This window comes from Coregonus lavaretus (genome assembly GCF_964263955.1).
Source record: "Coregonus lavaretus genome assembly, chromosome: 26".
NCBI classification, from domain to species: Eukaryota; Metazoa; Chordata; class Actinopteri; order Salmoniformes; family Salmonidae; genus Coregonus; species Coregonus lavaretus.
In genome coordinates, this window is record NC_140013.1 from 10,755,600 (window position 1) to 10,782,938 (window position 27,339).

Here is a 27,339-nt window from a genome sequence, read left to right on the forward strand (position 1 = left end):
ACGACCCTGACGTCCCCGCGCAATTCTCCACACTGGGTTGGCTGCTTCAAGGCATGAGGATGCGAGCGGGGATTTAGTTTCAGTGTCTTTTCTGGTCTGGAACAGTTTATTACCTTTCTCCCGCACACAGAAACGGATTTAGCCACACGAAACAAGGTTTGCAGAGATTATTCGTTTTTATAGTGTTTGTTAAATGCGCTATTAAATACATATGATGATTAACTTATGTGATTTTCATTTACCGTTTAATTAACCTTTATAGTCATACAATATGGCTATTGGAGGAAAAAAAATGTATGCACTCACTAACTGTAAATCGCTCTGGATAAGAGCGTCTGCTAAATGACTAAAATGTAAATGTATTGTTGATGAAGCTCTTGGGTGGGGAGCTCAGCTTGGTTTTTGTTGGAGGATCTCAATGTTGAGGGACTATGAACAGGCTGTTGATGGGTGATGCGTGCGCGCTCGATGCATCTAAACTCTGGGTACATAGGATAGCCTACATAAATTAAATGTTTGTCTTTTTCTGGCATTGCTTTGGTTCGATAACCATTTGTTTGGGAAGACAATTCCGCGCACCAAAACAATGTACTTTGGTCTTTGAGGATTTGAGGCTCCTCATTAAATCAACTTCCACGACATTCGCCAGAATTCCCCCTCACACATTATAATTTAAACTCATTAAAGTGTGAATTTAAACGGGGCCAAGTAGGACCTCAATTCCATCTTACAAATTTGATCGCTCACGAGAGGGAAAACATTTTAAGAGAAGACTGGCTTTTGGGATAGAGGTTTCGAGAATGTGTAGCCTAGTCTATCAGCTTCGCCACAATAGACAAGCGCTGCATTTGTTGGGAATGTGGCGCTTGAGTTGTTTTCCTTAGTGAGGATTTCATATTCTACTAATCACGCATGTGTTGCTTCCAGAATGATCTGAATGAAATATTGCTTAATTCATCGAAAAGATGGCTACAAAGCATATTTTTTGTCGACATGTCTTTTGCCTATGATAATGCATTTACACGTTATAACGCGGCACAGCTTTCTCAATAGGCCAGCCTATCTATTGTTCGGAATACGTCTTGGCTACAACTTGGAAACCATGTCTGTTGTTGTGGTTTAATTAACGGGTTGAATTCCCTTACATAGGCTATAGCCCAAACATTTCGAGAGGAAAATATCAGTAAAAACATTTCGGTAGACGTTTATTTTAGGCTAGCCTACACAAAATGGGGCTTGTGGCTTTGTGAATGACATTAGCAATGCAAATGAGCGTTTGAAAAGCACGGGCACCTGCTTTCTCGACCAAATGCATTGGCTTTTTCACCAGTGTGTCGTGAACAACATTAGCTTGAGCAACAATAGTGGAATCAGCGGTTCGCCTTCAAAATAAATGTCCCCCATTGAAACGTATGGAAACGGATAAAATGTGTGGAATCATGCCACAATTGGACTACATACATAGCCGCGGGAAGTAGTGGTGCTGAGGGTGCTACAGCAAACCCCTATAATTCTAAATAATAATAAAAATCCACAAAATTAGTTAACTAGGCCTTTATAAATATTTTACACAAATATTAGCGTCCTAGCTCTTATTGCGGGACTTTGACTATGGAAAATCAACTCCCAAGTTAGTTTATTATGCGCAATACGAGCGAATATGCTAATATGTGTGTAAACTCTACAGAGTTATGTTCTGTGGGTGTCACTGAGTAGATTGATACCCCATTTCATGGTGCACAATCCATAGCTTAGGCTGTAGAGTGCAATATGAATGTCCAATAGGCACAATAGACTGACTGAGAAGGTGATTCTCCACAGTCATAAGTCCTGCAATACAAGCTAAGACACTAATATTTGAGTAAACTCTGAGAATTGTGTCCTGTGGGTGTCACTGAGTATGCTGATACATTTTACGGGTGCACAGTCCATAGCTTTGGCCAGGTTTCCCAAACTCGGTCCTCGGGAGCCCAAGGGGTGCACGTTTCAGTTTTTGCCCTAGCACTACACAGCTGATTCAAATAATCAACTAATCATCAAGCTTTGATCATTTGAATCAGCTGTGTAGCGTTAGGGCAAAAACCTAAATGTGCACCCCTTGGGTTACCGAGTTTGGGAAACGCTGGGTTAGGCTGTGGAGTGCAATATTAATTTCAATACGCATGATAAACTAACTGGGGAGGTGATTTTCCACAGTCAAAGTCCTGCAAAAATAATATGCCATTTAGCAGACGCTTTTATCCAAAGCGACTTACAGTCATGCGTGCATACATTTTTTGTGTATGGGTGGTCCCGGGGATCGAACCCACTACCTTGGCGTTACAAGCGCCGTGCTCTACCAGCTGAGCTACAGAGGACCACAGCTAAGATGCTCATATTTGTATAAACTCTACAGAATTGTGTTCTGGGGTGTCACTGGGTAGGCCGATACCCAATTTCATGGGTACACAATCCATAGGTTGTACAGTGCAGTGCATATATATAAGTATCAGTGGTGGAAAAAGTACTCACACGACGGCATACACACTACGCTGTCTGCCATCTGCCCGGTACAGTTGAAACCGGGATTCATCCGTGAAGAGGACACTTCTCCAGTGTGCCAGTGGTCATCGAAGGTGAGCATTTGCCCGCTGAAGTCGGTTACAACGCCGAACTGCAGTCAGGTCAAGAACCTGGTGAGGACGACGAGCATGCAGATGAGATTTCCTGAGACGGTTTCTGACAGTTTGTGCAGAATTTCTTCGGTTGTGCGAACCCACAGTTTCATCAGCTGTCCGGGTGGTTGGTCTCAGACGATCCCGCAGATGAAGAAGCCGGATGTGGAGGTCCTGGGCTGGCATGGTTACACTTGGTCTGTGGTTGGACATACTGCCAAATTCTCTAAAATGACATTGGAGGCGGCATATGGTAGAGAATTTAACATTAAATTATCTGGTAACAGCTCTGGTGGACATTACTGCGGTCAGCATGCCAATTGCACGCTCCCTCAAAACTTGTGGCATTGTGTTGTGTGACAAAACTGCACATTTTAGAGTGGCCTTTTATTGTCCCCAGCACAAGCTGCACTTGTGTAATGATCATGCTGTTTAATCAGCTTCTTGATATGCCACACCTGTCAGGTGGATGGATTATCTTGGCAAAGGAGAAATGTTCACTAACAGGGATGTAAACAAATTTGTGTATAAAATGTAAGAGAAATACATTTTTGTGCGTATGGAATATGTATTCTATCTTCTATTTCAGCTCATGAAACATTACATTTTTACATTTAGCAGACGCTCTTATCCAGAGTGACTTACAGGAGCAATTAGGGTTAAGTGCCTTGCTCAAGGGCACATGGACAGATTTTTCACCTAGTCGGCTCGGGGATTAGAACCAGCGACCTTTCGGTTACTGGCACAACGCTCTTAACCACCTGCCCCCCCCCCCCGTAGGCACTCAGACACTCCAACACCCAGACATAATTTACAAACACAGTATTTGTGTTTAGTGAGTGCGCCAGATTGGAGGCAGTAGGGATGACAACACGTTATATTGATAGACATTTACATTTACGTCATTTAGCAGACACTCTTATCCAGAGCGACTTACAGTTAGTGAGTGCATACATTATTATTTTATTTTTTTATACCCCCCGTGGGAATCGAACCCACAACCCTGGCATTACAAACACCATACTCTACCAACTGAGCTACATTCCTGCCGGCCATTCCCTCCCCTCCCCTGGACGACGCTGGGCCAATTGTGCGCCGCCATGGGTCTCCCGGTCGCGGCCAGGCTACGACAGAGCCTGGATGGTGTGTGAATTGGCCCATATTGTTGTCCTGCCTGAGCATTCCAAATGTAACGAGTACTTTTGGGTGTCAGGGAAAATATTTGGGAGTACAAAGTACATGTTTTCTTTAGGAATTTAGTGGAGTAAAAGTAAAAGTTGTCAAAAATATAAATAGTAAGGTAAAGTACAAATACCCCAAAACCTACTTAAAGTTTTACTATGCAGGAATCGCTCCACCATTTCCTGGTTGCTAAAACTCTAATAGTTCGCCTAATTTGAGTTTATGTGACAAAATATTGCCACTAAGTAGTACTTCACAAAATGTTTTACTTAAGTACTTTACACCACTGATAAGTAGGCAATGTAGTGCAATTGTGGGGGGGGGGACTAATAATTGTATTTTGTTGACTTTATATAACAACATCCCCCCACAAAATAACATTATCTAGTCCAATTGTGGCAAGATTCCACAATTGTTTATTCATTTGCATCAGTTTCAATGGGGGACTTTTATTTTGAATGCGAACTGCCGATGCCTCTATTGTTGCTCATACTAATGTTGTTCACGACACACTGGTGGCTCCCCACCATGTTCTATTTCTCCGCTCTCTCCCTCATTAGAATGATGTTCTATTTCTGCAGCGCATGATTGGAGCTCACAGCTAAACTCAATCGCAGGGGCTTCTTAAACCCCCTCGCGCTCACTGCTGGTTTAACATAACAAAGGGTGAAGAGAGTGCTCAGATGAAAACGGGACAAAAAGGCTAAAGCGCGCGATTGTCCTTGTGACAGGACATGCAAGCGTGGTCTCGACTCCCTCCACAGACGCTCCTTTGCACGCAGTAGTAACCTAACTGGGAAATCAGATTAAAACATCGTGCTCCTTTCTCAAAATACAAGAACATTATTTTACAATGCATGTTGCTGTACTCATTTTATGTCACGTAAAAATAATCGAATATAGTTTACCTCTGGTGTTTTAGATTGGAGAGAAAATAGATTATTTCAAATTCTCAACTGGATGATTTAGAGATAACGTATGAATCTATAAAGATAGCTTAACCATGGATGACATAGCTACGTTACAAAATAACCCACTGACGACTAGAAAACAAGGTCAGTGCTCCACAGCGCATAATGGGAGATAAAGGGGTTGTTTGTGGGTGCAGTGAAGTCTATAATAAGGTGTGGGGGGGGGGGGGGTTAAAGTCTATAGAAAATCATGGCCAGAGAAAATAGAGCATTTGTTCGTTTCTGTTTTGCCTATAACCTTTAATGTTATGATGCAATTATAAACAATTTCCCAGATAAAAATGATCCAGGTGTCTTTTACTTGGGAAGCAGACATTTTATGTCTTAAAGCCTAGAAATGTTAAAATTAGGTACGCCGTATGTAGAAGATAAATAAATATTTATAAGCTCTTTTTCTTGGTCATTTTCCATTATGGAGATTTGCTGAAGATTTTCTATTTTTCACTCGCCTCTGCTGTCATTGCATGTTATTGTTCGAGCTTACAATCTAGGATGTCAGCTTGTTTTTCCTGGATACTAAAGCCCAGACATAAACCCTTCAAATGGTGCTGAATACTAAACAAAACCACTGATCCACTTTTCTAAACAGCAACGCTCTCTATCATCTAGGTGACAGGAGTCAGACCCATGTGACAACATGAGAATATATGGAGCATGTTACACCCTGTGTTTATTTCCCTCTGACTGCTCTGGCTAGTCATGTCATTTCCCCATTCTTCAAAATGCCCATCACCTCTCACATAGCATTTGTCACGTTACATTATGTTGGTTTGTGCTTGGATGCATTGGCTTTAAAACTCCCCTTTGAGCAGGCATTTGCTGTTGCAGAGATGCAGTGTGTATTGCGTCTGCTCTGTCTGGAGTACCCTAGACTAAGTAATGGACTGTCTGTGTTGTTGATTTATACATTGAATCCCTTTTCATTTCATTTTCCACCAGGTTCGTGGCCCTCATTCTCACCACGGAATATGATGCAGAGGCCCTCCTCTCCGAAGGGAAGTTGGATGGGAATAGTGCCATACGTGTCAGCTCGTGATCAATGAACTCAGTCCATTCAAGCACAAAAGGAACTAACCTGAACTACTGAAGAAAAACGGGATATAACGACACAGACACCTTTTTGCGGATATGGCGGCGACAGATGCCTGTGCAGCGCCTGTACAGGAAGATGGCACCACCACCACCGAGACCAAAACGGAGGTGGAGCCCACAAACTCAGAGACTGTCACAGAGGCGGTCACAGAGGCTGTCACGTCTCCACCCGAAGAGGCACAACCTGCCGGAGAGACCACAGAGAGCACAGAGCAGCCGGCCGATGGCAAAGCTAAACAGGCCTCTGAGAATATTTTCTCTTCCTTCCTGAATAAGAGTGGGCTGGGAAAAGTCATGGGAGGGAAGAAGAAGAAGGAGCAGAGCACTGAGGCTGTGGAGGCTAATGGAGAGGGCAACACAGAGCCAAAAAAGGCCTCTGACCAAGCAGAGGAGCCGGCAGCCAATGGCACAGAGGCAGCGGCTGAGGACCAGGCCATTGAAAAAGCTCAGGAGAATCAGGTGAAGGTCCGATCCAAATCCTTGGACAGGTTGGAGGACCCCGAGGCCCTCAATACCACAGTGGACCAACTGGACGATGCCCCGGCAGCAGAAGAGTCAGAGAAGCCTGCCTCCAGTGCAGCGACCAAACACATGAAACGCTGGCATTCCTTTAAGAAGCTTATGGCCCAGAAGAGTCACAAGAAGAGCACAGAAGAGTCTAAGGAGGCTGAGGTCAGCGAGGGTGCATCTGGGGGCACACCTGGTGACACAAGTACACTGGACTCCAAGGGTTCAGAATCCAGTGGCCAGAAACGGTGGAAACTGAAAAGGTCATGGACATTCCAGGGGCTGAAGAGAGACCCGTCAGTCGTAGGCATCAGCAAAGCCGCTAAGGGCGAGAAGGCGGAAGGGGAGGAAAATGCCACAGAGAACGATGAAGCGGCTGCGCCTGAAACAGACGAAGCCAAGGCACAAGTAGACGGCGAAACACAGGAGAAGACCAACACAGACAGAGAGGAGGAAAAAGGAGCCACCGCCGCCCCACACAAATCAATGAACCAACACGCAGATGAGATCTGGACCTCCTTCAAAAAACGTGTGATCCCCAAGTCCAAGCGGTCAGCAGACACGGTGGCTGCCAGCGGGGAGGAGGAAGGTGTTGCCGCATCTGAACTGGCCGAGCAGACAGAAGAGGCAGGCAAAGAGCAGGCCAAGTCGGCCAAGGCCAAGCGAACGCACTTCAACCGCGCGGTTTCGCTGAAAAACTTCATCATGCGAAAGGGGAAGAGCACCAGCGAGGACCAGGGAGACGGAGCTCCGAAGGAGGGTGAGGAGGCAGCAGACGGGGAGGCGAAGGACACAGAGGGCGCGGCTGCCCCAGCTGACACGTCTGACAGCCAGCAGGGAGAAGCAGACGCTGCCCAGGGCGAGAGCAACGACAAAGGAGAGGCTCAGGTGGCCAATGAGCACACAGCCGCAGACGGAGAGGCAAAGGAGCCCGCAACGAGCACACCGTCTGGTCCTGAGACAGAGAAGGCCAACTCAGCTAAGCCCGCAGCACCAGCAGAGCCCGCAGCAGAGGTGAAAATCAACGGTGAGAATGGGTGCTCGAACGGCACGCCTGAAGAAGACGCCATACACAATCATGAAACGACCCCGAAGAAAGATGGACGAACAGACGAGGCCAAACAAGAAAACACCAACTCCAAGAAGGACGCCAAGCTCCTGAACCTCGGCACAGGAAATGCAGTTGCCCAAAGTGGTGAGTTTGCAGCAGAAATAGGCTGTGATAATGATCTCCAACAAAATGGAGCTAACGTGATGACCCAGGCTAAATTAGAACTAGGGACTAGCTTTGAGTTAGAGGCTGGGGGGGAGGGGCCTCCTCAAAATGGAGGGTCCCATTCTGAGTCAGGGGAGGCCAACACTGAGCCACATGACCAAGAGGAAGCACGGAAGAGGATGTTCTATGAGGCTGCTGCATCCATCCTACAGACAGTTATGTCAGCAGCCACTGAACAGTTAGAAAATGAGAATAACTTTCTGGACAATGATCTAAAGTGTTCTCATTCTGCCAATAATGGGAATTACCCAGATATTGACATCAGCTTTGGTCATTGAGCTTTTACAGTTATGGTGCTGGGTGAAGCTTTAAGTGGAAGCGTATTGTAGTTTTGTGATACTGAAATCAGTTCACCTACTTTGATGCAACACTTTGAAATCCCTTTAAGGACACTCAGCACTGCAGTAGGTAACATGAAACATGTAAAGAACCACTGAACCTAAGGATTACTCATAGGTATCCATGTCACAGCACACAATAGGAAGGTCACTGTGTATAACAGGGTCACTTCATTATTGTAGGGAAAGCGGGTCAAAGGACATCAATAATGTTTAGTCAATCAAAGGATTAGGAGTCAAATCAAAGTGTCACTTGGGCTGTCTAGGAACAAGATCAAGCACCTTTCTCCCTGGGGTACCAGTTTATCGATGAAAGTAGTTTTTCCCGCACATGTTTGATTCACAGTTTTCAGTCAGGGACCATGTCTACAATATTGTGATTTACCCTATGGAGTAAGTAGAATATGCTGTGAATCTGTGTCCAATAGTCTGAGTAATACTAACACTTCACAAAGATCTAAGACTATCTGTCAGCACCATGTCTGCTACTAATTAAAACGTTTTCTATGAATGTTCTGATTTAAATATATATTTTTAATATATTCTATCTTTTCTGTTATCATTCACCAGAAAAAAAGGCGGGAAACGTGTGACGACACACAAAGAGGATTAGATCTGCATGGGATTCGTTCAGCGAGGAGCTTTGATCCCCCCCAAACGGAGTAATCACGTTTACGCCACGGTTCATCATGGTGAGAGCGATGCAATCCATATAGATGAAAAAATACTCAAAAGCAATAATTCAGTCATCAATCAGTGCAGTTCTTGCTTACCATTCCATGATCAATGTAAATGTTTTGCTTGTCCTCTACTAGTGAGATTTTATATTGTCAAAAGAAAGGAAGACATTCCATCCTTGTCAAATGCTAATCTCTATGATCTCTCATTCCAGGATCAAAAAGACTTAGTTTTATATCATTTGCCATTTTGTTTGTAGTTTTGTCAATAGATATTTCAAAGTGCACCCAAGAACACATTTGAAATGATATCCCTAAAGACTGCCCCCCAATGTGGATTCATTAAGTAATGTGTTCTAATCTCTTTCTGTGTTAATGTTTTTAGACTGTTGTATACATGAATAAACCACCATAAAATATTAAGTCAAAATGTTTTTTTTCTATACACATCTTCTCACTGTAACGCAGATTGATCTGCCGTATTGATATGTTTTGTTGATCAATGATGTCACATGTTCGCTAGCAAATTGTCAAAAATTAAAACAATAAAGATTAAAATCTAACAACTAAAGAACCATAATTGTGGAGGCTATTTATGCATAAAATGTTGATGTACAGTACTTAAGAAGGCATTATGGAAATGCTATTTGTCATTCATCTCTATTTTGATAATCCTACATCATTTTACATAATGGCAGATTTGTACAGTATGTATTAGCTGAAGTACTTCAATTTCACAATTAATTGCATCAAGTGATGTGCTCATTCAGAGTAAATTACTTGTTTCAGAAAGGCATGTCTGCTATAGTCAGTGTCACTGCCCTGGCAGTTGAGGGACATGTCTGTGACCATTCTGTAAATACGCTTGATACAGCACTATTCATGAAATCACCACAATACTGTTATCTGTTAAAACTAAATCTCTGGGATTAAGTTATTATAGAGATGACAGACAGTAAGAGCATATTATAACTGATATTAACCCAACATAATAGATACATGTTATTTGAAGTTATAGGCTAGCTAAAAATACACAAAATGTGCATAAAATGATAACCTGCAGTGACAGACAAATACAGGTTGCCATCATTGAAATGGGATGTTACCCACAAGCCACAGCCATCCCAGGAATGTAGACCTCATTCATCTAAAGGTGTTCATGACATGGATCATTACATAGTCATTACATTCCTGTTGTTCTGCCAAATGACAAATCAATCAATCAGGACAAATAAAGGTGATATTGTTTTTGTATGTGTGTTAGCAGTTCATTTATTAACAAACAAGCTCACAATATGACTTAAAGGTCTTTTTGGCAATATAACACAACTGTAATACAATATTGTTGTGAATACTAAGTGGCAGCTGTAAGAAAAACACCCCGGGGGTCTCCTTATTGGATGTGTTGACCAGATAGTTGGTTGTTATCAGTGGGAACAGACACAATAAAACAATCTGCCCTCAGGCAGGTCTCTGTGTATTGACTATAATGTCTGGAGCATTTCACCCGCTTAGATAACAGTCACTCTTTAAAAGGCTGTATGATACACAGATCAGTGAGATGTCACTAATGGCCACTAAAAAATGAAAGAAAAGGGTGAACCAGGGACTGTAGTGCAGTGTGTGTGTGTGTGTGTGTGTGTAACAGCGAGTGAGAGAAAGAGAGAGAGGGACAGTTAGAGAGATCAAAAGAAAAATTGTGAGTATGTGTGTGGGGAGAGTTGTAAGGGAGTGTGTGTATGATTGTGCTGGGCCAAGTGCAAGTCTGCATATTGGAGAAAAAACATTGCGGACAAAATTCACATTTAATCACATTCTGCACTTCACGGTGAAAGGCTAGATACCATTTGTAGTAAAGAATCTCAAAAAAATTAAACATATATCCACGAAAATATAAATAAACTGGCATTAAAAAATGAAATAAAAGTAGTCAGCTCATTACGTCATAGTTTATCCCATCATATTTACAACCTCTGCTTACAAAGCTCATAAGGAAGGGATTATAATATCCTTCATACACAGACATAGGGTTGTCTAACATACTGTACTGTCTGTCAGCAGTGCGCATCGTCTCCCTCCGTCTATTCCATTTTGGACATCTCAAATTTGGTTGTCATGGTCTCCTGTGGGGAAATTAAAGCATAGTTGGAATGACTTTCCAAAGGGACATGATGTACTGAAAAACAAAGATGGACATTGACGTCAATCTATCTTTACAAAAGCTTTAATATAAAATCTACATCTACTGACTACCCTCTCCATACAGGTATATTCACATTTTGAAGTATTACACTTTGGTATCTTCGCTAAAATGTGAAAGTATTTATTTTTATGTTAAAATATCCCTTGCATTGACAATCCTAATGGCTTTATTTGATGTGGGGGTGAAGAAAAAGCAACAGACAGAAAAAGCTTCACCACCACACCACCCTTCCGCACCCTCTCATTGTTCAAGCAAGTAAGAAAACAGGGAGGAGGGATAAACATGCTGATGTAAAGCTGACTAGCTACTGCTCTTTAATAAGCATGGAGCTGGCACCCCCTTCTGTTCACACCAGGAATAACACCTCGTTTTACCTCATCAGAGTCCAGTAGGGGGGGAAGTGCACTGGGAGAGAAAGGAAAACATGTTTGATTGATTTACAACTGAACTGGATTACAGTTGTCTTCTAATCAGGAAATCAACTGTCCTTTCTGTGCTTGTTTCACACCTCATCATAGAGTTTCAATGTTCTTACTATGTAATAACCACGCTGTAATATATTATTCTAGTCAAAGTGATGATATTATCACTGTCAATAATGGTTCATGTTCCTAACATTTCTACAACTTCAATTTGCGTGCACTTACACGTCTGCCATTGAAGAGGGTATATTCTCTTCTACCCATTTCAGATCCTCATCCTGGAAAAAAAGCATTTCCTATCACCAACACAACTTTCTCTGAGCCATAAGATGGAGATAATATCCTACATTCTTAGTATGGGTGGTATTTCGTGGTATGGAGAAGGCCCTTACCACTTTGTTCGGCTTGGCTGTTCCATTTGTCTCTGCCTTCAGACCCCTCATCTTCACGCCATCTGGAAGTACACAAAATAGGACAGGATCAGAATCACAGATTTGATTACTGTATGTTGCTGAGTCAATTGCGCTCTATCAAAAATGGCTGCTTGGAGAGAAAACCAAGGTACATTCATCCCATAGACTATCAATACACTATGGAAGTGTCACAACTAGGCCAAAGAGGTCTAGCTACCTATCAAGACATAGATTATGATACTGTATTTCCTCCTCCAATGAACAATATGCAGTATCAACTTGTGTTCCTATGAACGAAACACCAAAACAGCTTAATACAGCAGTGGGGGTAGATCAGCTTTAATATTGCAGATAGATTGTATCTTTCATCAATGTAACTGTCTGCATCACTTCCAATCCCCCATATGTTTTTTTCTCTCGCAAATATACACACATACGTACACAAATATAAATACATATATATACAGTGGGGAGAACAAGTATTTGATACACTGCCGATTTTGCAGGTTTTCCTACTTACAAAGCATGTAGAGGTCTGTAATTTTTATCATAGGTACACTTCAACTGTGAGAGACAGAATCTAAAACAAAAATCCAGAAAATCACATTGTATGATTTTTAAGTAATTAATTTGCATTTTATTGCATGACATAAGTATTTGATCACCTACCAACCAGTAAGAATTCTGGCTCTCACAGACTTGTTAGTTTTTCTTTAAGAAGCACTCCTGTTCTCCACTCATTACCTGTATTAACGGCACCTGTTTGAACTCGTTACCTGTATAAAAGACACCTGTCCACACACTCAATCAAACAGACTCCAACCTCTCCACAATGGCCAAGACCAGAGAGCTGTGTAAGGACATCAGGGTTAAAATTGTAGACCTGCACAAGGCTGGGATGGGCTACAGGACAATAGGCAAGCAGCTTGGTGAGAAGGCAACAACTGTTGGCGCAATTATTAGAAAATGGAAGAAGTTCAAGATGACGGTCAATCACCCTTGGTCTGGGGCTCCATGCAAGATCTCACCTCGTGGGGCATCAATGATCATGAGGAAAGTGAGGGATCAGCCCAGAACTACACGGCAGGACCTGGTCAATGACCTGAAGAGAGCTGGGACCACAGTCTCAAAGAAAACCATTAGTAACACACTATGCCGTCATGGATTAAAATCCTGCAGCGCACGCAAGGTCCCCCTGCTCAAGCCAGCGCATGTCCAGGCCCGTCTGAAGTTTGCCAATGACCATCTGGATGATCCAGAGGAGGAATGGGAGAAGGTCATGTGGTCTGATGAGACAAAAATAGAGCTTTTTGGTCTAAACTCCACTCGCCGTGTTTGGAGGAAGAAGAAGGATGAGTACAACCCCAAGAACACCATCCCAACCGTGAAGCATGGAGGTGGAAACATCATTCTTTGGGGATGCTTTTCTGCAAAGGGGACAGGACGACTGCACCGTATTGAGGGGAGGATGGATGGGGCCATGTATCGCGAGATCTTGGCCAACAACCTCCTTCCCTCAGTAAGAGCATTGAAGATGGGTCGTGTCTGGGTGTTCCAGCATGACAACGACCCGAAACACACAGCCAGGGCAACTAATGAGTGGCTCCGTAAGAAGCATCTCAAGGTCCTGGAGTGGCCTAGCCAGTCTCCAGACCTGAACCCAATAGAAAATCTTTGGTAAACGTATGATCTCTGTAATTGCAAACAAAGGTTTCTGTACCAAATATTAAGTTCAGCTTTTCTGATGTATCAAATACTTATGTCATGCAATAAAATGCAAATGAATTACTTAGAAATCATACAATGTGATTTTCTGGAATTTTGTTTTAGATTCCGTCTCTCACAGTTGAAGTGTACAGTGGGGAAAAAAAGTATTTAGTCAGCCACCAATTGTGCAAGTTCCCCCACTTAAAAAGATGAAAGAGGCCTGTAATTTTCATCATAGGTACACGTCAACTATGACAGACAAATTGAGAAAAAAAAAATACAGAAAATCACATTGTAGGATTTTTTATGAATTTATTTGCAAATTATGGTGGAAAATAAGTATTTGGTCACCTACAAACAAGCAAGATTTCTGGCTCTCACAGACCTGTAAATTCTTCTTTAAGAGGCTCCTCTGACCTCCACTCGTTAACTGTATTAATGGCACCTGTTTGAACTTGTTATCAGTATAAAAGACACCTGTCCACAACCTCAAACAGTCACACTCCAAACTCCACTATGGCCAAGATCAAAGAGCTGTCAAATGACACCAGAAACAAAATTGTAAACCTGCACCAGGCTGGGAAGACTGAATCTGCAATAGGTAAGCAGCTTGGTTTGAAGAAATCAACTGTGGGAGCAATTATTAGGAAACGGAAGACATACAAGACCACTGATAATCTCCCTCGATCTGGGGCTCCATGCAAGATCTCACCCTGTGGGGTCAAAATGATCACAAGAACGGTGAGCAAAAATCCCAGAACCACACGGGGGGACCTAGTGAATGACCTGCAGAGAGCTGGGACCAAAGTAACAAAGCCTACCATCAGTAACACACTACGCCGCCAGGGACTCAAATCCTGCAGTGCCAGACGTGTCCCCCTGCTTAAGCCAGTACATGTCCAGGCCCGTCTGAAGTTTGCTAGAGTGCATTTGGATGATCCAGAAGAGGATTGGGAGAATGTCATATGGTCAGATGAAACCAAAATATAACTTTTTGGTAAAAACTCAACTCGTCGTGTTTGGACGACAAAGAATGCTGAGTTGCATCCAAAGAACACCATACCTACTGTGAAGCATGGGGGTGGAAACATCATGCTTTGGGGCTGTTTTTCTGCAAAGGGACCAGGACGACTGATCCGTGTAAAGGAAAGAATGAATGGGGCCATGTATCATGAGATTTTGAGTGAAAACCTCCTTCCATCAGCAAGGGCATTGAAGATGAAACGTGGCTGGGTCTTTCAGCATGACAATGATCCCAAACACACCGCCCGGGCAACGAAGGAGTGGCTTCGTAAGAAGCATTTCAAGGTCCTGGAGTGGCCTAGCCAGTCTCCAGATCTCAACCCCATAGAAAATCTTTGGAGGGAGTTGAAAGTCCGTGTTGCCCAGCGACAGCCCCAAAACATCACTACTCTAGAGGAGATCTGCATGGAGGAATGGGCCAAAATACCAGCAACAGTGTGTGAAAACCTTGTGAAGACTTACAGAAAACGTTTGACCTGTGTCATTGCCAACAAAGGGTATATAACAAAGTATTGAGAAACTTTTGTTATTGACCAAATACTTATTTTCCACCATAATTTGCAAATAAATTCATTAAAAATCCTACAATGTGATTTTCTGGAATTTTTTTTCTCATTTTGTCTGTCATAGTTGACGTGTACCTATGATGAAAATTACAGGCCTCTCTCATCTTTTTAAGTGGGAGAACTTGCACAATTGGTGGCTGACTAAATACTTTTCCCCCCCCACTGTACCTATGATAAAAATTACAGATCTCTACATGCTTTGTAAGTAGGAAAACCTGCAAAATCGGCAGTGTATCAAATACTTGTTCTCCCCACTGTATATACACATATCCTTTAAAAAAATATATTTCCCTTTATTACTTTCCAACCCCACCACCCCTTCCCTAATTGGAGTAATGTGAACAACAACGCTTAGGCCTCTACTTCCAGCTTATACATACTATATACATTCTATGGACACAGTCAATTTTACAATAATTATATTTTGTTCGTTTTTACTCCTGAACTTCCTCTACCCTCAACCTCTCCGATCGTTTTCATGATGTCCATCCTTTTTGCTTCTATATGCCATATTTCTCCAACTGTGCTCCTTCACAAAAGCTCTCAACCTATAACATATATACTTATTATGGACACAGCATACCCTACATTAGTTATCTTGCTGTTATTAGTTGTTGTTAGTTGTTATTAGTCCCATCCTTCAGCTCCATTCAACACCTCCAATCTATCTATCTCACTATCCATATTGGATTTCTATTTGCCATATATTTTTCAACTGTACTGTGATGTTTCATTAAAGTTCTGAACCCTTCTATTCTCATTGTTTCTACAGATTGTACATTGAAAATAAACATTTTTGCTAAAAGTATTATTATATTATTGATCGATTGACTATGACTTTTCAGATCACCCAGTAGTGCTATCTGCAGGGTTAGCTCCAGGTAAATATTGCAATCCTTCAGCCATTCCTGGACCTGTGACCAAAAACAAGCCACAAATGGACAGTACCAAAACAAATGATCTAATGATTCTGTCTCTTCGCAGCAAAATCTGCAGAGCTGGGAAGATTGTATCCCCCATACAAATAACATTCTATTGGTAGCAAGAATTTTGTATAATAATTTAAAATGAACAATTCTAAGCTTTGAAACACTATGCCATGGAATCGGTACGACAAAAATCTCTTCCCAACTATTTTGCAATCTATATGGGACGGCTGTCAATCCTTTGGTCCTTAAATGAAACTGGTATACTTTTTTATTTATCACAATTTTCTTTAACCAATTATGTTCTTTAATGCAGGGCCGACAGACAAGTTCCTTACTTTTTCCCCCTTCCACTTTCCTCTTCCATTGTTGCGGTAATGCTGCAATTATTTGGTTGTAATTTTGGGTAGAGCAGACATTTCCATATGTTTTTGTTAGCTGCATGTGTGACATAACTCCACCAGTCCTCCCTATGATATCATTTATGAAGATTATACTTTTTTTTTTTTTTTATTTATAAAAATATACTGGCTTTTTATCAATTAGTATATTTGAGTTTAACCACAATATTTGTTGCATTATTTGTTCTGTCGTTTCTGGAGGATTAAATTGAAATTCTATGGCTTGTTTTAGAAATAGTGATATTTGGGAGATTATTTCCTTTTCAAATAACTGAAAGTGAGAGGTTGTAATCTGAATAAAGGGAAAAAGGCCATCGTTGAACATGGGGTGAGACAATCTTACTAATTTGCTAGAGAACCAGTTCGGATTTAAGTATAACATTTTAGTCATTTAGCAGACGCTCTTATCCAGAGCGACTTACAGTTAGTGAGTGCGTACATTATTTTTCATACTGGCCCCCCGTGGGAATCGAACCCACAACCCTGGCGTTGCAAACGCCATGCTCTACCAACTGAGCTACATCCCTGCCGGCCATTCCCTCCCCTACCCTGGACGACAATTGTGCGCCACCCCATGGGTCTCCCGGTCGCGGCCGGCAACGACAGAGCCTGGATACGAACCAGGATCTCTAGTGGCACAGCTAGCACTGCGATGCAGTGCCTTAGACCTCTGTGCCACTCGGGAGGCCATAACTTTTGTATGACTGAAGCTTTTAGTGATAGGTCTAATAAGTTAATATTTAATCATTTCTGTCCTCCGAATTCATATTCATCATATAAATAGGCCCATTTAATTTCGTCTGGCTTGCCGTTCCAAATCAAATTGAATTTTTTTTTCTCATATAATTTAAAAAACTGTTCGCTAGGCGTAGGCAAGACCATAAGCAAATAGGTAAACTGGGATAATACTAAAGAGTTAATCAGGGTGATTTTTCCACAAATAGACAGGTATTTACCTTTCCATGGTAGCAAGATCTTATCTATTTTTGCTAACTTTCTATTAAAATGTATTGTAGTTGTAGTGTATTGTAGTGAGATCATTTATTTAATTTGGAATATGTATTCCGAGTATATCCACATCACCATCAGACCATTTTATTGGTAAACTACATGGTAATATAAATATTGTATTTTTTAGTGATCCAATACGTAATATAGTACATTTATCATAATTTGGTTGTAATCCAGAGAGGTTAGAAAATTTATCTAGATCCTCTATGAGGCTGTGGAGGGATTCAAGTTGTGTATTTAAAAGAAAACATGAATCATCAGCGTACAATGACAACTTTGTTTTTAAGCCCTGGATTTCTAATCCCTTGATGTTATTGTTGGATCTGATTTTAATATCTAACATTTCGATGGCCATTATAAATAGATATGCCGATAGTGGACAACCTTGTTTTAATAATAATAATAATAATAATATGCCATTTAGCAGACGCTTTTATCCAAAGCGACTTACAGTCATGCGTGCATACATTTTTGTGTATGGGTGGTCCCGGGGATCGAACCCACTACCTTGGCGTTACAAGCGCCGTGCTCTACCAGCTGAGCTACAGAGGACCACGCTTTTACTCCTCCTGACAGTTTAAAACTTTCGGAGAAATAGACATTATTTACTATTTTACACCTAGGGTTACTATACATGATTTAACCCTTTTTATAAGAGATTCTCCAAAATTGAAACGCTCCAGGCATTTATATATAAACTCTGCTATGAATAGCAGGTCTGGTTTCCCAGATGTTTCATAGTGTTCTATTGTTTCCAGTACTTGCCCTATATTATCTCCAATGTATCGTCCATGTAAAAAACCTGTCTGATTAGAATGAATAATGTCCGACAATACCTTTTTAATTATATGCGCTATACTATTTGCTCGAATTTTTGCATCACAACACTGAAGTGTAAGGGGCCTCCAATTTTTTTAATGGACTGGATCTTTATATTTCCCACTTGTATTCTGTTTCAGTAATAATGAAATCAGACCTACAGCAGTGACTCTTACCAAATGCATCATTCATCAGCTGTTCCTTTGCCTCGTCGTCACTCTCCTCATCCACTAGGGGGCTGAAGGCGTATCTAAGGCCAGGACACAACATTGTGGAACGTTCAGATAGAAATATGCTATGTACAACAAACATTGTTCTCTGACATACTGAATAAGGAATCACGGCGGCTCTATTCATGGAATTTCTATCGGCAACGTTCGACAACATTTGGCTACTGAACATGGCCAACTTGGGCTCAACTCCATCTCAATTCATTTGAGTTGGTTTGGACATGGGATTTCTCCATACAAGTGCAATGTTATGTCCTGAATTGACCCTAACTTTGCCACAGATGTCTCTGGTAACATACTGAAGGATCCTAGCCAGTACCCCTAATCCCTAGATTAAAAATCAAACATGACTTTGGTTTGTGAGAGGGTTGAGAGGGTTTTGGCCGTGTGTTGATATGTTGAACTGTTTAGCCGTGACCTCTTACCTCTGGTTGTTGGCAGACGGCCTCCACAGGAACATGATGACCAGAAGGATGGTGGAGAAGAGGAACCGCCAGAACGCATTGTCTATCCACAGCTCCCTCCAGTCCTAGAGAGATACACAGAGAGAGTGAATAAGAGAGAGACAGGGGAGAGGAAGAGTATGAGAAAGATGAACTACCTAATGCCAAATACCAGTTCATTAGAGGTCAACTGTGTATGTGTGCTTGTGCTAGCCACTCGGATTTGACATCAACTCGCTAAAGGGGCCGCATTCGGTCTTCAACGAGGTCCAGAGGGACGCATTGAAAATTGGTTATATTTCCTCGCCATCAAAATTTGCAAGAAAACATTATTTTCGATGTTCCCTGACTGTCTCGCTTTCATTTCGGTGATTGTTAGCGAGCTGGACAAAGTCAAGAAACTGTATGAATGTACATGGCTTATTACGTAACGTAGTAAACAAACACTACTCACCGACTGACACTTTGAAAACTTGAAGGTCTTTGTCGTCCAGATAATGAAAATGACTGAGACTGCAGAGTAAAACAGTGACAGGCCAAATACATTAGTGAATGCTTGTAATCATGGCACACCATGGTGTATAGAACACTATGTTTGAAATGTCTCTGTTGAGTGGTTGCAGTAGCACAGCCGCAGACAGCTCCTCACCAATAACGGCGAATATGAGGGTGTTGGTAAAGTGGCGATACAGGGAGAGCTTGACCACGTTTCTTCGGAGGCGAAGGAGCTTCATGGTCTGGGCCAGGCTGATAAAGATGTGACTGGCTGTCAAGGACTCCAACATAACCCCAGGACACACCCCGCTAACAACAGCTCACTAACAACAGCCCACCGTTGAAATACAATTCTCAACAGAAACAGCTTACCCAATAATACCAGTCTTCCTCCATTGACTGTCAACATAACCAACACAGAAGAGTTTGCCTACCTCAACCGAGCTGATATGCCCTAACGTAACCCCAAGCTAATCAGGTCGTAAGGGTGTAAGTGTCTGAGGGCTTTCAGTCATTATCTCATTACACAGGAGGAGTTGAGCTCCCTTCTGCCCTCCATGGCCAGGTTAAGCACGGCTGAAAAACCTGGTATGATCTTAGTCATCACTATACTAACTGGTTTTCTGGCTAACTGGTCAACTAACTGAATCCACTAAAATACTGTTCTGTCAAACTGCAGGAGAAAAAATAGGACCATCCGTAAGAATAAAATAAGGCATTTGTCAATAGTCAGCAGTGCCTCCGAGCTCTTCTAAATGAAGTTATTGATAGCCTTGATATAGCCTTGATATAAGTGGCCCTGTAATTAAAAATGTAATTAATCCATGGGACTATGGCTCCCTCTGATGTCTAAATTAGTCTTTGTGAGGCAGAGCATATTTTCAGGAAATATTCCCTTCTGGGTTATTCCCTTCTCTGAGACAAAGGCGAAGGCAGGTGAAAATAGAGGGAGAAGGGTTAACACCACCACCAAGGCCCTGCCGCACACAGGGATTGCAAGAAGTGAGAGTGTTGGGAGAGTAAGGCAGAGGGGGAGGGAGATTGGAAGAGAAAGAGAGAATTGCAGAGAGTTACAGTACAGGATATCCACCAGCAGAGGGTAGAGTCGAGCACAGCCAAAGGAATGGCAGTCAGCAGCACCAGATCATCTTCAGCCTGGAAGGGACAGAGAGGGGAACGGACACACACATAGGGGCAGCAGAAAGGGAGGGAGGGAGTGACAGAGGCAGGGAGGGAGGGACAGAGGGAGGGAGGGAGGGAGGGAGGGAGGGAGGGAGGGAGGGAGGGAGGGAGGGAGGGAGGGAGGGAGGGAGGGACAGAGGGAGGGAGGGAGGGAGGGAGGGACAGAGGGACGGAGGGAGGGAGGGAGGGAGGGAGGGAGGGAGGGAGGGAGGGAGGAAGGGAATACCATCACATACTCTTCAGGCAGCCATGCAGATAGATACACACACGAAAGGACCTGTGTAGAACCAAACTGCCACTCAGAGGGTTGGAATCAAACTTGTTTGAGAAGTAATGAGAGACACTGGTAAAAGGAAGGAGGAGATCTGAGTAAGCTTTGGAAATACAAGCATGCCCAGAGGGAGAAAAAAACGAGTCTGTGAAAAAATAGATCTTAATACTGACAGACTAACTGCATACAGTGACTACTAGACTAACTAGCTGACTGGCAAACAGGCAGACTCATGGCCTCCGGTAATGGCTGACCACTCCAAAAGGATATCCACCACACAATGCACGAGTCAGTGAACGCCAGAACAATGTCACACAGTAGTCTGCTACTGTCCACTTGTCCCTGTGAGAAAGATAGGTAAACACTGACAGTGGAATGGCAATACTACTACACACACAAGATTCCTGGCATCCTTTGACCAAAGATGAAGATATTCAACAAAGAGCATCATGGCATTGCTTGGTTTAGTTCCATATCGAAAATGTATCAACATGGTTTAATAGTCTAGTTACAGATACTGCAGGTAGACTGTGTATTTTTGGGAATACCGAGGTAGTATATTGATCAGAAGGGAGAGACCAGACTTACCGAATTGACCCTCAGGATTCCCTCGACAACGGAGAATATAAGGTAGAGCAGTCCCACCCCGACCACCCTGTGTAACAATGCACCAAGCCTTGGCCTAGGGAGAGAGAGAGAGAGAGAGAGTGACTGGCAGGCAGGCAGGCAGAGAGAGCAAGAGAGAGACAGACAGACATAGACGGCGAGAGAGAAAGAGAGAGTGAAAGAGAAGAGAGAGAGAGAGAGACAAAGAGAGACAGAATTGGCAGTCTTCACATTTTACATTTGACATTTTAGTCATTTAGCAGACGCTCTTATCCAGAGCGACTTACAGTTAGTGAGTGCATACATTTTCATACTGTGACCTGTTATGAAAGGAGTGACTCACTTGACAATTCCATAACCAAGACTAGCGATGATGACAAGAACACGGGCCAGGGTCCTCTTCACTGCTGATAGGACCTCCGCAAACACTACTGCCCCCTGGACTGTTGGAGGACACAGCACACAAATAAAGCCTATTAATGGAGTACAACAGCACTTTTAGCACAACACTAGGATCAACTATCTCTTACCCAATTCCAACCTTGCCCACCAGGAGGATTTAGGTAGAAAAACAAAAGTGGCCAAAGATTTTTGTTTAGGGGTGTCCACCAAAAATTACTACTTAAACACACGTGGAATCCCTTAAAAGACCCATTACAGACAAAGACGTGTTTCTGCCCTTACGAAAAAAAACACATGAATTTCACGTGGTTTTTCTGTAAGGGTGTGTCTCTCTCCTCCTGACCTGAGAGTCCGTCGTAGCGGATGCTCTGGAATTCGGCGTAGTACACAGCCTTCTCCAGCATGCCCAGGAAGATGACCCCGCCGATCCAGAACTGGATCCTCAGCAGCTCTCTCCAGTAGCAGGCGGACAGCCCCAGCCATAGCAGGCCCAGTAACACATAGATGACACACATCACCATGTAGAACTGAAAAAGGGACAGTTAGTTGAGCTGGCAAGGAACTAGAGTCTGTATTGTCTGATAAGATAGAGAGCATGTCCTAAAGGCACACACCTTAGAAGCTATTTGTATTTATTATACTACATGTAATGAAGCTATAGTGTAGAGTGTTTTCCGTACACAACTTATCATGGCAGAATTGACTTACGATCATAAGAGGCCATTCTGAAGCTGAGATGTAGTCATGAGGTCCCTTCATACTGACTTCCACTGCAGGGGGTGAAGGACATAACAGTTATATTAGCCTATTAGATAATGTAGTTTTAATATATTGCACCCAGGTTTCATGTGAGTGGTGGAGCTCCTTACGTTGGATGACCCAGTTCTGTGGTGGGACAGAGTCAGTGGCGGTGCTGCTCTTCTCCTTGATCTCTTGGATGTGGATGATGAACATGTAAGGGCCATCCTCCCAGGTCTGAGCATCTGCATCAAAGTGATGCTGGGGTGTCTAGGAGCGTAGAGTTACATTATAGGATCTCTATGTCTAAGAGAACCAGGCATTAGGAAATAGCTAGCTGAACAAAGGTTTTCCCTGCGGTACAAGAAATTAAGAATGGCAATTAAAGAAACAGTGTGTTAGTGTATCAATATCCTGGCACACTGTTTGTTTAGCCAACATGTATGTACACCATACATATCTTCATTCAGACATGGTTCTTAGGGGACAAGGAAACGCTCACCACTTCTTTATTTGCAGCTGGGGCTGGGGCTTTCCCTGTGGCCACAGCTGCCTCTGCTTTGACAGCAACCGCCTAAAGGAGAGAAATTATAATGATTAAGCTGATTTCCCTGATATGGAGGTCTGTTGCTAGGCTGGGAATCACAGGACCCAATCGCCTTATTCACATGAATCTACACTTATATACATTTTGCATATATTTGGTTATGATATCAGAGGGTGTTTGAGTTGTTGATTTACCTCCTTTGGATCCTCAGCGCTCCTTTTCCTCATCCCTTGGTCCTTGTAAGTGACAGGCTAAAACAGGGGATAGAGACAGTCATTCCAATGACACCTTGGTGAATTACTGTGTTACTATATGCACCTGCATGCTCTATTGTGAACTTCTCAAACAAAACAGGTCATGTGTATCTAATCTATAATAAAAAGTTGATGTATATAGAAGGATTTGTATGCTAAACCTGTTTGCTTTAGCCCACTCACCTGTTCTTGAACTGGCTCAGTAAGCCTAGTTGGCTCCTCAAATTTGTTGAGAAAGAACTGTTCCAGAAAACAAACCAGAGTAGCAACCATTAGACAATGATACCTCATGCACACCTCCATAACATTGCCTCGCCATGAGCTGCGCTGTACGAAAACACGTATTCAGAATTACAAGCCCTTCCTAATGATCAGTTACGAGCTGCTATATTTAGGTCGCAATTTAGTGAACAAACAAACACAGGAAGACAACATGAACGAGCGAGGTGGAACATATCAGGTTGTGGTATTTGTTTCACCGTTGTGTTGTTTGCAGTACGCTTTTTTCCCGCACTTTATTTCACTGTGCTGATTCCACTGGTTCTACCTGTCATTTAATAAGAAGTTAGCTACTAGAAAAGTTCTCTTTTTTAGAAACAAATAAGTAATGCATAGGTGTTGCTGTGTTATAAATCTCACAAAACCAGACGTGTATCTCTGAATATTGCATTATATGGTGTAGCTGTAGAATCTAGCATTACTGTGTAATTAACATTTGACCATGTAAATGCCGGGATATTTCTGTAAGGTACCGTAAAATAAAGTGCTACCCTGCTTTCTTATGAGATCCTCCATTGCCACATACTGTACCTCACTGCGGGTCATGTGCTGTTTGCACTCAATGGCAGGGTGCTGATGGAACACATAGAACCCACTGCCTCCTTCCTGCTTCACAGCTGTCGTCCTGAAGTAGCTCCCTGCCTTCAGAGGCTGCAAATCAAACAGGTATGATAAAGTTAATAAGTAAGTTAATAAGTATTTGCACAAACCACACTGTCTATGCAGTCATAAAACATGAATGACACTGCGAACCTTATCGAGACCCTAAATCTTGCATTGCCTGTTGTTAAATTGAGAACAAGAAACTAGCTGAAAAAAGGAAATACTGGAGAGTTTATGGAATACAACAGGTACAGTTAGTCCAGCGTGAATGAGCCCATTCAGTTAGTTTCCAAATGAGAGAGAGGAACTCACGTCGAGACCAAACACCTCGTCGAAGCAGCGGGAGCTCCTTAGGTACCAGGAGATGTTGAGTTTTACCGGCGGGTCACAGTGTTCCATCAACCCTGAAACAGCAGACGTCTAAGTCAGCAAACAACTTAGTCACAGAGCTACTACTTCCTCCCCTACTACTTCCTCCCCTACTACTTCCTCCCCCAACAGGTTTTCCCATACTCTTACTGTATACAAAATAAAGTAGCTTATTGTATACAGTAATGCTATCATACAAATATCCTGCATTGACAGTATACCATCCTGTTACAGGAGTGGGTCGCAGTTCCGGAGCGACCCACTAGAAAACTCAGCCAATATGGATCCAGCGGAGGCAGCACAGTATCATAGCGGCTTTCCGCCGATTCAGGGAGGAGACACCTCAGGAGAAGGCTATGCAGCTGGGTGCGGCGCGCTCGTCCCGGATGGAGAGGCAGAGGCGTCTGCCCCAGGGACGTTGCCGGTACTGCGGCCACGCAGGTCACCATGGCAACACATGCCCAGAGAAGCCGGGAAAACGGGAGGGCTCGCTAGTATCGGGAGGGGTGCCAGCGAGCCGGAACCAAAACCACAACTCCAGAGACTCCCAGACTTTTCTCCCCGTCAGGGTACAGTGGGCCCGCGCTGCGCGTCAGAAGCATGCACTGGTGGATTCTGGGGCCGCGGGAAACCTGATGGATGCGGGGCTGGCCCAAGGGTGGAGCGTTCTGTTACTCGTTACTCTCTCTCTCTGAGCCGGTTCCGGTCATGGGCCTGGACGGCCGGCCGTTGGGGTCCGGGTGGCGGAGGGGCTATAGGAGTATATCCAGTTTTTCATTGTGGACTCTCCGGAGTGTCCGCTCATCCTCGGGCACCCCTGGCTGGCCGCCCACAACCCCCGGATAGACTGGTCCATGGGGCGGCTCATCCTGGAGGGAGGCACCGCCCCTGTCCTGTTCCGGTCACCACCGACCACTCATCAGCCTAAACCACCATCCGAGACCACCTACCAGTCCTCACCTCTTCCCAAGGAGTATTGGGATCTGGGGGAGGTGTTTAGTAAGAGGCGTGGCACTGTTACAGGAGTGGGTCGCAGTTCCGGAGCGACCCACTAGGTGTCATCCTCCAACAACCATAGGCACCTCCTCACTCACAGTTGGGACTAATTATCTGCCTATTGGTGTCACCTGTGGCTATCTGATTCACCTGTGTATTTATGCCCTCACTTCCCTGTGTTCCCTTGCTCAGTTTTCTCTGCTAGTTCCTTGATGTCAAGCAGTACGTATCAGTGTCGGATCACGTGACTGAGTTACAGGTACTCAGGAAGTGTTCTCCCTGTATCATTGTGTTTTTCCAGTCAGAGTTAGTATTTTGTATTGTTTGTTGTTAGCCTGTTTTTTGGAGACCTATGTGCTCCTCATTTGTTTTCGTGTATAGTCTGTTGTTTTGTATCCTGGCTTTTGGACCATCAGTAAAGATCCTTGTTTCACCAACCTTGCCTACTGCCTACTGTCTATCCTGCACCACTCCTGGGTCACACCTCACACCAACCCGTACACCATCCTACAATACTAGTCAGAGGAAGGGGCAATCATGTTGCTGCTATATAATATTCTACAAGGTTCAGTAAATAAGTGAGTTTTATCCTCACTTGCAGAAACATAAGAGAGGTTATAGCCTACTTACAATTCAGCTGAATAACAGTATTGTTAAACATTGTCTTGGTGAAGAGGAAAAAGCTCTGCTTCTTCAAAGTGTCCTGTAACACAAACGGTGAGAAAATGTCAAACATATGGTTACTGCAATAGATTTTGACAACATTTAGATAGTCAATATTCTGATAAAAAAAACCTGATGGGTTTTAAATGATCTTAACAAAATAGCTGAATAGTTTATTATGGAATGTAGGTAGGCATGATGGTGAGCCAAGATTCAACATTTGCCCAGGGGCAGGAAGTCTATGAAGGAATGGATCAGATCGCTTACTGTTTATTACTTGTATTGACTATTCGTGAAACAACCCCATATTGACTAGCACTGATAGGGTAAAATAATAAGGATAATTTGGACAGCCTAATCAATGGGAGAATGATAGTGTTACATTGTTTATAATACAGTGGAAGCGGTTACAATGTTGTAATTACATTGTCGCCAGAACCGTGCATGGTGCGTAAAACTAAGGCAAGTATTGTCTCAATGCCTCCTTCTGTAGACTGCGACAGTATATCAACTGTTGAAATATATTAATCTGGCTGAACTAAACAATGTTCTTAACAAGATATCATAGCCCTAGGCTACCTATGATGCTTTGATAGCAAAAATACTATACGCACAAGACAAGGCAACTTACACTGTTGACGTTTAAGGTCCATTTACCCGGCTCTGACACTGCATTTAACGGGCGTGTAAAGTGAATACAAATTAATAAGAATAGCACTTTTGTCAAGTCTCCCGTCAATAACCATGTTTTCATGGCGCTCGCCATTTGTACCAGAAAGCAGCCACAGCGACAACTTCGCGAGCGCTCCTGCTTCCTGCTTGGGTCCTTGGTCTGACATCACAATGTAGGCGGTATTCCATGGACAACAAACGGGAGAAAACGTTTTCAACTGCGGAGGAGAATGACAAGTTCACACGGTGTAGCTTCTTCTTTTTCAAACGTTCCCCCACGTTTCAGACATCTACATTGCATGCAATTTGTAGGTTATGCAAATAGATTTTCAGAATAAGTCTCATCATCCGTAACATCATCAATAGGGAAATGCCAGTCATTCTTGACATAGTCCTACGGG

The 27,339-nt window shown here is 43.1% G+C and overlaps 2 protein-coding genes across 2 annotated transcripts; one reads left to right on the top strand and one right to left on the bottom strand.

Annotated features, from left to right (window-relative positions):
- The first annotated feature begins 29 nt into the window (after window positions 1-29).
- Window positions 30-9,949, top strand: LOC311102190 (uncharacterized protein). The gene is made up of 3 exons (XM_084143440.1): window positions 30-156; window positions 5,747-7,601; window positions 8,591-9,949. The coding sequence occupies exons 2-3, from the start codon at window positions 5,936-5,938 to the stop codon at window positions 8,611-8,613; spliced, it is 1,689 nt and encodes a 562-aa protein (XP_083999566.1). The 5' UTR covers window positions 30-156; window positions 5,747-5,935; the 3' UTR covers window positions 8,614-9,949.
- On the bottom strand, window positions 9,949-27,203 carry LOC311102189 (transmembrane protein 87A-like). Its single transcript, XM_084143439.1, has 21 exons — window positions 26,898-27,203; window positions 26,234-26,306; window positions 24,551-24,642; window positions 24,167-24,286; window positions 23,540-23,596; window positions 23,297-23,353; window positions 23,058-23,129; window positions 22,687-22,825; window positions 22,526-22,587; window positions 22,161-22,344; window positions 21,759-21,858; window positions 21,398-21,491; window positions 21,084-21,151; window positions 19,511-19,623; window positions 19,316-19,374; window positions 18,844-18,947; window positions 18,365-18,438; window positions 11,715-11,776; window positions 11,548-11,600; window positions 11,275-11,305; window positions 9,949-10,820 (listed from the first exon to the last, which is right to left on the bottom strand). The coding sequence occupies exons 1-21, from the start codon at window positions 27,030-27,032 to the stop codon at window positions 10,779-10,781; spliced, it is 1,791 nt and encodes a 596-aa protein (XP_083999565.1). The 5' UTR covers window positions 27,033-27,203; the 3' UTR covers window positions 9,949-10,778.
- Window positions 27,204-27,339: the final 136 nt, after the last annotated feature.